Source organism: Otolemur garnettii, unplaced genomic scaffold (assembly GCF_000181295.1).
Source record: "Otolemur garnettii isolate 467f Iridium unplaced genomic scaffold, OtoGar3 scaffold00120, whole genome shotgun sequence".
NCBI lineage: Eukaryota > Metazoa > Chordata > Mammalia > Primates > Galagidae > Otolemur > Otolemur garnettii.
The window spans coordinates 2880657-2891734 of record NW_003852515.1 but is presented as its reverse complement, the minus strand read 5'-3'; the positions used below and the strand labels follow the sequence as shown (position 1 = coordinate 2891734).

At 39.3% G+C, this 11078-nt stretch overlaps 1 protein-coding gene across 1 annotated transcript in view; it reads right to left on the bottom strand.

Annotated features, from left to right (window-relative positions):
- Positions 1–9023, bottom strand: part of UBL3 (ubiquitin like 3) — a 68428-nt gene extending 59405 nt beyond the window's left edge. Inside the window, exon 1 of the mRNA XM_003797608.3 lies at positions 7955–9023. Coding sequence (XP_003797656.1) covers positions 7955–7981 — 27 coding nt within the window. The 5' untranslated portion in view covers positions 7982–9023. The remainder of the gene's footprint in view (positions 1–7954) is intronic.
- Between the last annotated feature and the right edge of the window lie 2055 nt (positions 9024–11078).

Sequence of the window (11078 nt, the reverse complement as noted above, 5' to 3'; positions counted from 1 at the left end):
CGAGGTGGCTCAGGCCTGTAATCCTAGCACTCTGGGAGGCTGAGGCAAGTGGATTGCCTGAGCTCTGGAGTTTTGAGACCAGCCTGAGAAAGAGATCAGCCTGAGCAAGAACAAGAACCTAGCTCTTCTAAAACTAGAAAAACTAGTTGAGTTATCATGGCAGGCACCTGTAGTCCCAGCTACTTGAGAGGCTAAGGCAAGAGGAATGCTCAAGCCCAAGAGTTTGAGGTTGCTGAGAGCTATTACATCTCAGCACTACCCAGGGCAACAGGGTGAGGCTCAGTCTCAAAAAAAAGAACATTTTGTCTAGATACAGTGAACTGCTGTCTTAATTTAACTACATAAACAAAAAATACAATGCCAAACTTTGACAATTTTCTTCAGTAGAAAGAACATTTTCTTCTCAAAATCCAGTAAGAAAATTGCTCACATATATATTTTACATAGATTTGAAACAATCAATAGAGAATCTGTATCATACATAAGCAGTTAAAGTATAAAGACAAAAACAAAATGCTCTTAAAACATTGATTTGTAAATCCTCTACAAATCAATCTATTACACATAAAAAGCATGCAAAGTGGTATTTTTATAGGAAAATTCTATATTATAACAAACATCACACAAGAGGACTCAAAAATCCCAACTAGTTTAAAGAACATCCTCTTTAATTTTAATGATTACTAAAATAACCTTCATTAACATAAGTCAAATCCCAAAGTTACACAGTATATCACAAAGATGTTTAAGATAGGTTTCATCTCTACCTACCATGCTCACTTAGGCCAATCAGCAGTGACTGCCTGGAGTACAATGTTGGGAAGGAATCTGAGGTGCACATTTTAGGAAAATGTGCCTGAGGGATTTGGCAGTGTTTGTTCAGGTATGGCAGGGGGAAGGGTAAGGGATGTTTATCACCAGTACCACCAGACTCAAATTCCTATGATGGTTCAACTTTTCCCCAGCTACATGTCCTCAAACAAGTAGGTTATCCTCTCTAACCCTGGGTTGTGAGAAAGTAAAAATGAGCTCTATTGCAAATTAGGCCATGATGTCTGAAAGCACTCGGGGAGGCTGAGGTGGGCGGATTGCTTGAGCTCATGAGTTCCAGACCTGCCTGAGCAAGATACCCCCTCTCCCCAATCTCTACTAAAAATGAAAAACTGAGATAACAGAATCTCTTGAGCCCAAGAATTTGAGGTTGCTGTGAACTGTGACGCCACGGCACTGGACCCAGGGCAATAAAGTGAAGACTGTCTCAAAAAAAGGTTAAAATGTTCAGAAATCTTAAGTCATCAACTGCAGTAGCTTCTAAATTTTTTTGATGGAACATTCCAACTATAAAATACTTAAGCAGAAACCTCTAATGTACGTGTGTTCATTTATAAATTATATACTACATATATGCATATTAATATAAAATACATACTAAGAGAAATAAGATAAAATTATTTTCATTTATTATTTTATTATAAATATTAACTATTTAAAATACTAATTTGTTTTAATCTTGCAATCACTAAAGATACTATTAACATATTAAGTGAGAACAATGTTATTGAATATGCCTCTTTATGTTTTAAATAAATCTTTTTTTTTTTTTTGAGACAGAATCTCACTATGTCGGTAGAGTGCTGTGGTGTCATAGCTCATAACAACCTCAAACTCCTGGGCTTAAGCAATTCCCTTGCCTTAGCCTCCCAGGTAGCTGGGACTATAGGCACCACAGGCCTGACTATTTTTTGTTACAGTTGTCATTGTTGTTTTAGCTGGCCTGGGCTGGTGTAGTAACCACTGTGCTACAGGCGCTGAGTCTATGTTTTAAAATCTTGCTTTCCCAGTTTGTGAAGTACAATATAATTTTGGCACTTGGTTTTATGAGCTGTCATAAGTCAAAACTGAAAAATTTATCTCACAAAGATGCATAGATCTATAAAGAACATATCACTAACTTACTAAATATTATTTTTCCTTCTATCATCACATATGCAAAAGTTTTGTCAAAAGTTAGCAACCTGATGTCAATGTTATGAAAATTTTATTTTTCCTGACATCAAATACTTTTGCAAACTAAATAAAATGTTCGGTTTTTTGTTTCAGCTGAATGGGTCCAAAGTTCATTGAAACTCTTTGTAAGGAAGATATTTCAACGGATTGGAAAGACCTAAACATGCTTGCAAAAAGTTCTCTCCATAAGTTTCTTCTGAAAAGCAGGTACTTTCTCACTTACTGTTTAAAGCAGGGGTCCTCAAGCTTTTTAAACAGGGGGCCAGTTCACTATCCCTCAGACCGTTGGAGGGCTGGACTGCGGGCCCCAGGACGAGTTGGCTGCTAAGCGGTAAAAACACCCGGTGGGCTGGATAAATGTCCTAGGCTGTAGTTTGAGGATGCCTGGTTTAAAGTCAATTTTGCTTCCCAGTGACAACTTAGTGGGAGGTTTTCTTTTCTCAAAAATATCTGCTAGGTAGCGTACTATTAAGATTAATAGCCACTTTTCATCATGGAAAAGATCAGCATATAGAATTCTCATTTTTTGTAATAAAAATTTATAAGTCATCTTTGAGTTCTACAACTCTTTTAAAAATATTGATAGTAAAAGTTTATTTCCCATCTCAATACAAAGTATCACAGACTTCTTTTAAAAAGTTTTTTACAAGTAACTACACTACAACAGAAAAACTGGAAAAACGGGGGAATTCATGTGCTGTTGCTGATATGTATTATACATTACACAATTTCAACAACTCCCCTCAGCAAATTGTACTCATTGTAACCGCTGAATGTGAACCTAGGAAAACCTCAAAGCCAATCCATAATATTAATACAAAAGCTCAATTCCTCCCCCTTTAGAAGCACAAAATAAACATTCTCCTACCTTAATTGTCACATCTCAAAACTGACTCACCTCACCTCTCTTTGAAAATTACTGATCTAGTGAAGGGGCACAAAGCCTCATGATCTATATTAGGGGTTAATAAGGGTGTTACAGTTGTGGCTAATAAAATAGTAATGCTATATTAGACAGGTACTGAATAAACATTAACTAGAATCAATATTATTAAAATTGTGACTCTAAGTCACCAAAAATAAGTTTAATTATACACAGTATATGCCAATTGTGGAAATAGAATAGAAATCCAAAATTGTATTCAGAAAAGTGACTAATTCAGAATGACTTATTACCAAAAAGTGTCAAGTTACCATGAATCCTATAGTCACATTCAATTTTTTCCCCCAGAATGAGGGAACTTTGAAAATCAAAGGGCAAATATAAGAAATATATGCTTCAGACTCCTAAAATACATTTACTGTTCCCTATGATAAAAACCAGTAAAGCCATCAGTATTTTATTCAATAATTTAAATTGAAGTTTTAATATTAGAAAAATTCTTCATATTCAAAGTGACAACCTAATCAGACATCACAGACTTCATATTTAACTCCACTATTAGTGGTATGGAATAATGTTTACTTTTGCCATAAGTAACAAAGAAAGCAAAGCTTTTTGAGTCAAGTCAGTCACTCAGCAGTGTTTAAATGTATAGTCTGCTTTAAAAACTATGGGAAATAGAATAAATATAAGATTCATATATCCATATAAATTTGATATCTAAGAAGAATGGCAAAAGCACTAAGAAAAATGGTTCACAGGAAGGAGATATCACTGTGGACTACAATGACAAAAGACCGCTTCAAAGACATAAGCAGCAGTAGGATGCAGAGCTAGAAAAGAGAAAGCATTCAAAAGTAAGGGAGATCTTTTGTCATCTGTTTTCTTTATAAAAATGTCTAACTCAAAACACCAAATACAAGACACATTCAAATAAAGCAATTTAGAGAAACACTCAATTAGAGATATATGTGTGTGTGTGTGTGTAGTCTTTTTTTTTGAGACAGTCTTAAGCTGTCTGGGTAGAATGCTATATGGCATCATAGTTCACAGCAACCTCCAACTCTTGGGCTCAAATGATCCTCTTGCCTCAGTTTTTCTATTTTTAGTAGAGATGGAGTCTCGCTTTTTGCTCAGGCTGATCTCAAACCCGTTGAGCTCAAGCTATCTACCTGCCTCAGCCTCCCAGAGTGCTAGGACTTCAGGCATGAGCCACTGCACCTGGCCCTAGAGATAGATTGTTTATTAAATCATTCATAAAGTCATAAACAAACATATATAAACAGTAGTTATCTATCTACCCTTTAAGTTCACAAAACTTCCCAATTTAGACCTGAAAGCTAAGTCTAGCAAGAGTAAGAAACCTGAGTCCAGAAACAGAAAGAAAATTAAAAAGAAGCAGCAAGACAGAAAATTCTTTGGCATTAAATCTCAGTATACTTTTCTCAATGCTAAAAATTGTCTGTTCGCTCTACCTTCTTCTAGCACAGCATTTTCCCCTGGTATATTCTACATCTGTCATTTTACTTTAAGTTGGAAAAGTGATAAAAGTTCAATTTGAAAGGAAATTCATTTTTGTAATTTCCTGTCCACAAGAGGGCTCCAATAATTCTTCCATGAATGGAAGTGATAACTAAAGTTACCATAAAAATACTAAGCACATAAAATGTACTGAAAAAATTTGAATTGTTATTACGTCGTTTAACTCAGACTAAATATTGTTAAATCTACTATAATTTCTACATTAATAGGTTTTAAAGATACGGGGCTTCTCTTTAACAGTTTTCTCAACTAAAATGTTTCAACTACCAAAATTGCTTTGCCATTATTCTCACACTATCAATTTTTCTCTGAGGTAGAATTTTCAATTTAATAGATATCATAAGGTATAATTTCAGTCCAAAGCTCTAAATAGTAGCACAAACGTTACATATAATACTTTTATATATACAAGAATGGGTAACTTTCCCAATCCAGAAAGCAAAATTACTATTACTACACAGTCTTTATTACTAAGACAGTAAATGTTTTCTTGCAGAAAACCTACAGTTGTTAATATAAGTCATGCTCTGATTATACACAATAAATATTGCCCTATCACGAACTATTATGATCTTGGCTGAAAATAAATAAAGAAAATGAAATCATTTAAACGCGAAGTCTTATAATGATATGCCATTCATTCTATTCACTATTTTTAACAAAGAAGTGATCATAATGATATGTTAGTAAATCTAATTCACTCTTGGCAAAAGAAAAATATCTCATGTAAACATATTTATATTTATAGGACATATATGTTACAAAATGTAATAAAAGGACCAACTGCAAATTCTTTTAAAGAGAACAGCAAATCCATTCACTAGGGGTGCCTCTCCCCCCTCCAAAAAATTGACTAAGTTTGGATTATAAGGAGATCCCATAAAGGTAAACACAAATATTTACTGAATATTTAAAAATAAATTTTACGTGAGTTCTATTTGCAGAACAAAAAAACCAATGGCAAAAAATTGATTTTAAAAGTGAGTCATAATCATAGCCATAAGACTTTACCAAAAACATCAATTGATTCAGCAATTACTGTAGCTGAAGAATAAATTATCTCTAATGAAAACATGACAGGGGTTATAACTTCACTGCCCCACCCCATTTCTCAAATAGGATTTTCTTATACAACTGACAAGCACCTCAAAAATGTAAGAGCGTAATATTTTTTTCTAAATAGCACATACTGTCAACACTTAGAAAGCTTAACATTTTGCTGAGCCTAGCAAAAACATATGTATTCATACTTCCGAGTTTAGAAGATTGGAACAGTAGAAATCCCTGTCAATTTAGAGTCATACTGCAAGGGAAATGTTAGTTTGTGGAAAGATGTGGGAGTGGTGAGATGGGCTTTTTAAGATTCAAAGAGTGGTAAGTTGTTCTCACTTTAAGTCATGAATGTAAACTAGTATCAATTGTCAATTATTGGCATGAACAATTTAACAAATATGAAGTATTTAATCAACAACTTCTAACCAGTATTTATCATGTTCTATTTCAAAAAGTCAAGAATTTTAGACACACATTAAATGAAGGCACTTTTTAAGCAAAAATGCAATAGTAAGTAACAGCAAACGAAGGTTTGAAAGACTTTAACAAAGAAAAATGTGTTAACCTCCAAACCAGCTGAACAGCTAAAAAATGAGACAAATAATAATAACAATACTCAGAACAATCTAACCCATGCTGTACTTGAGTACACACATTCCGAAAAAGCATCATCAGGGCATTATATGTTTATTACATAATACTGCTTTGCCCTTGCATATCACCTTTAATCAAGTGATCTCAAAGCACCACAGAATCATCAAGGCCTTTAACATAAGAGTCTAAAACAGAGATAGTTATATTGTATTATTGCAGCTATTAATATAGCCTGCCCCTACTTCCCAGTCCCTCGATCCTAACATCAGTTTCCAAACCCTGTCCCTGTCTCTCTGACTTGAAACAGTATTCTCCAAATCATCTCAGTTTGTGACTGATGCTTACACATGTAACAGCTTTTCTTCTTCACTGGACCTGAAGAAAATGTGGCTCTGTTTTAATGACACAAATCTATTTCCTTACAACTTCAGTTAACAGAAAAGGTACTTAGGATGAACATTATCTTGCACTTTGCTTGATGCTATAAAATGGAGGCTTTGGAAAGAGCAAATCTTTGCTGGAGGCAAAGAGCCCACAGATCACTCAACAAACGGGGGAAATAGCATTTCCCAGCTCAGTCTAGAAGAGACCTCTACCTGCAACTTCAAGAGCAGGGTAGGGGAAACCAGCCAGGCAGGAGACTATTCTCCCGTGTACACAGCAGGAGGGAAGGGAAAACTAAAAGGACAATGCACTGAGTTTCGAGTCTCAGGAAGGAGAGTGTAAGGTTGCAGCGGCCACTCAAGAGACAGAACACAGGGGTTCTTTGCATTTAAATAGCACATTAAATGAGAAATTAAACATGAGTAAAACATCTTTCAATCAAGGTCAAAATAAGCCTCTTAGAAGTCATTTAATTTTTCTTGTTTTATAATCTGTTAAGTGAGGTTTGCTCCTATAGAAATATCTTGACATTTTACAATTTAATCATCAGCAAAGTTCAATTATTTTTCTACTAGATGAATACAGAAACACTCAAATGTTAATGTAAGTGAGCATAACCGTATTAACTACAATTATTTCATAAACAAGATTATTCACCTTCCTGTTAGTTGCATTATGTTTGTCCCTAGGACTGAAAAATGTAATATCACATCACACAAACCCACCCCCAGCACACTAAGGGACAGTAACTGTTAGTCAACTGACTCACAAAACAAAAAGCGTCAGTAAACAAGAGTATTTTTTGTTTCAAGTTGTCAACACTCAGTGATAAAGGCTCAATAATATGTTTCATTACCTTTTAAAAGTCTAAAATGTAATCTACGAAATTCATCCAGTACAGATAGAAGGCAGTCTAGATGAGTGAAAATTCCAAAACATTTGAATGTTTTTCTGTTGCTATCCGTGTTCATGCACACATTTCAAAAAACTCACAGTAAATTCTAATATACTTTTTCTTGAAAAGATGCTTATCCCTGTTCTTGATAAATACGTATATCAAGTTTGTCGCTACTGCATTAGTGATTTCGTCTGTGTCAAAGAGCAAGACTCCCGTTTCTCTACCTATGTTATCTCCTACGGTCACCCCTCCTCAGTTCTGCCCACTGTCACTGCCGCTTTCAGAAGCATAAAAACACAAATGTTCAGAGATTTCTAGCAAAGGACATATTTTCTCTACTTTAAGCTACCTTGTTAACATTTATCCACTTCTCCACTGCCTTCAATGGTTTAGAAAACCACCAAATGAGAAAACCTGTATTAAAAGCAGTTCTACAAGGAGAAAACCAGAAGCTCCAACTTCTCCAAACCTACTAGCACAGTGACTTTTCGACAGTCTCCAACAAACCTTCGCCCCACGCCTCCGTCCTTTCTGATTAAATAAGATTGGAGACCACAATTAAATCAATGTGTCATAACTTAGCCTTCACTTACCATATCCGCCGGGACATTACTGGACATCTTGCCGTTTGATATATTCCCAAATGTTTACGAGGAAAAAATATATAACAAACAAAAAAGAGAAGTCTTCAAGCTACAGAAATAAACCTTCACAATTTTGATTGGTTCGCGGTGTGCTTTTGCGCCCCCCAAAATAAGTTATTTCGGAGCCAAAGTGCAGGCCTGGCCGAGGTTCTGATGCGAAGAGGAACAATCCCCAGAAGCTGTGCGGCCGGAGTGAAGAAACTCTCGGGACGGCAGAGGCAGCCCCCGTTGTCGTTGTCGTCGTCGTCAGCAGCAGCAATAGCAGCCCCAGGACCGGCCGCGCCAGGTGGACCGAGCCGAATGACACACGGACATGGAGCGGAGTGGGAGGGGGTTAAATCCGCCTTCCTTCTTTCCCAGCCCCGGCAGTGATTCACACTCGCTCCCGAGTCAAGTCCTCATTAAGCAGGAGAAAAATGCCCCAGCGTGCATGTACATAGATAACTATGTAGCTACACATCGACCCGTGAGCGGTGAGTGGCGGCCGAACTGCAACCGGGCGACCCCGCCGAGGAGCCGCACGCGAGAAGCCCGCGCGGACGGCCCAGGGAAACGGCTCAACTCGCGCCGCTGGGGCTGAGAGCCGAACCGCGGAACCCCGCGCTCAAGGGCATTTAACTAGTTGGGAGCCAAAGCGAAAGCCCAGGGCGGAGAGACGGGGCCGGGAGCGGCGAGCGCGGGGCGGCTCGAGGCCGGCCAGGACACTCCACGGCCGGTCGGGACTCAGGCCGCGGGCGCCTCCGGGCAGCGAAGGGGGTCGGGGCGCATAGTCTCCAGCTCCTCTGCGCTTCTCTCCTGCCTCCGCCTCCCCCGTCTCCGCCTTCCCCACCCCTCCCCGGCCTCGCGATCTCCGGGCGACGCCGACTTCGGCTGGCCCCCGGAAGAGGCCGGGTTCTCCCTCTCCTCAGTTCGGGAATGGTTTCCTCTTAGAGCTTTGTTTCTCCTCCTCCTCCACTTTTTCAGTCTCACACGCCGCGACCGCCTCCTGTCATCGCCTCAAACCAACATGGCGGCAGCAGCCAGAGTGCGAGTAGGGGACACGGGGAGAACACCCCCGCCCCCAGCAGCCGCCGCCCCCGTCCTCCCTCCGCAGACACCAAGTGCGTCACTACGGAGACCACCGTGGAGCATCACGGGAAGTGTAGTCTACGCGGGTGGGGGAGGGGGCGCCTAACGCGTCCTTTCCTGACTCTGAAGCCACGCCCACCATAGCAACAGTTACTAGGAAAGGAAAGCTCCCTTCCCTGGCGTTAGCCAGACTGCTGCCCAGGAGTTAGGTGGTGCCTACCAGGAGTAGTAGCTGTGATCATGAGAATTGTTGAGGAGAAATAATTCGACACAGAGAGATTCCCTCATGCGCAATATGCCCACAGAGCTAAAGTATGGTATCCCTCCAAGAAGAATCATTCATTTTAATAACAGGACACTCTCCACATCCTGCAATCTCAAAGCATTTTGTAGAATGATTTCATGTAGGTCTCCTTAACATTACGTTTTGAAGATCGGAAGCAATTATTGATTTCCAATAAGGTCACAGGAGTTCAACAGGAACAAAGATCTCATTAAGCAGTGAAAACATTTGAACATGTTTTTCTTGAAGCCCCAGGACCATAAAGCTACAGTGTACTTAATTGAAATTACCAAACACTGTATTAGATACAATTGTGTTATCATATCAAATCTATGTCAGGAAATAGCTACTACAGACTAGGTGGAGATTCACCAGTTTACCCTTCTAGCACCTAAATTCTATTTAACTCAAATAATGTAATTGAAAACCTATTTACCTGCAGTAATTAGCAAATAGCAGAAAATAATGCCATACAATAATGTATCTGGGATAGACATCTGAATCCCTATTCACATTTCTCTTAGTCGATTGACAGAATACTTTAGGAAGGACATTCTCAATACGACACCTGTATATAAATGCCCCTGAATTTAGAGTCTGAAAGCCACCTCTCCAACTTACAGCTATGTGACCTCATCTGTAAAACAGTCTTGCCTACTTTCCAGGGTTAAAGTAGGAGCACTTGTGAGGATGAGTTCATGCAAGGGAAATAAATCACTTTGTAAGCAATAATGCATGATTTGACTATTCATTCTCTCCTACAGCAAACAAATGTGCCCGGCACTCTGCTAGGCACTAGAACTTTAAAAATGAATAAGCTAGTCACTATCCTCAGGGAGCTCATTGTCTGGGAGCCCCTGTCATTCTCCACAGCAATCTTTCCAGGCCAGATTGTCTCATCAAATGGAAACTCATAAGGCATTTAGAGTACCTGTGTCCTGAGTAGCCTGCCTAGAGAAATTCCAAACACTCCTAGGAGGCTACATCACCCTAAGAAGGATAGATCAAATTCCTAAAGAAACCAAGGGACAGAGGAGAAAAGGGCTCAAAATCTCCTCATGATTAGGCCTCAGGACTTTGTCTAGGTCTTTCTGTGTCTGTAGTTACGTGATTTTTATGTTCTCTGTTATCTGGTTGCCCACTCCTCAGTGTTTAGCAGCCACAGAGCCCCTCCCCCTCCACCAGCCCTCCAGGAAATAAGAACACCCATGAGTTCAGGGGGAACATCGAACATATTTTAAAGATTCTCACTCACAAATATAGTCCCCCACATTACCCCGACCCCAACTTTTATCTAATGACTAACCTGCCTATGACTTACCAGGCCTAAGTGCTATGTAAGTAGAAAGGCAAGAAGCATACCATGGCAGAACGAATCAAATCACCAATTCACACTTCCTCTGCGGCTTTCCAACAGCCCCATGCCCAGGATATAATGACTCCCTCCCCCCACCAGCCTAAAAACCTGGCACATCTGCCACATGAGGTTGCTGTTTGCTACCAGTTACCACTGCCACTTCTACAAAAGGCCACAGCTTTCAACATTAGCTGTGTTTCCAATTACTCTTCTAAGAGAGGCTGAGACATTATTCTCAATAAACTCATTATAACTCTTCTCTAACACAGGACATGAGGGAGCATTACTGAACGAGTCCCAGATTTTTCCACTCTCTTTACACTCTGCTTCCCAGCTCAGGAGGGGGAGATGGGAGGCTGCAGAGA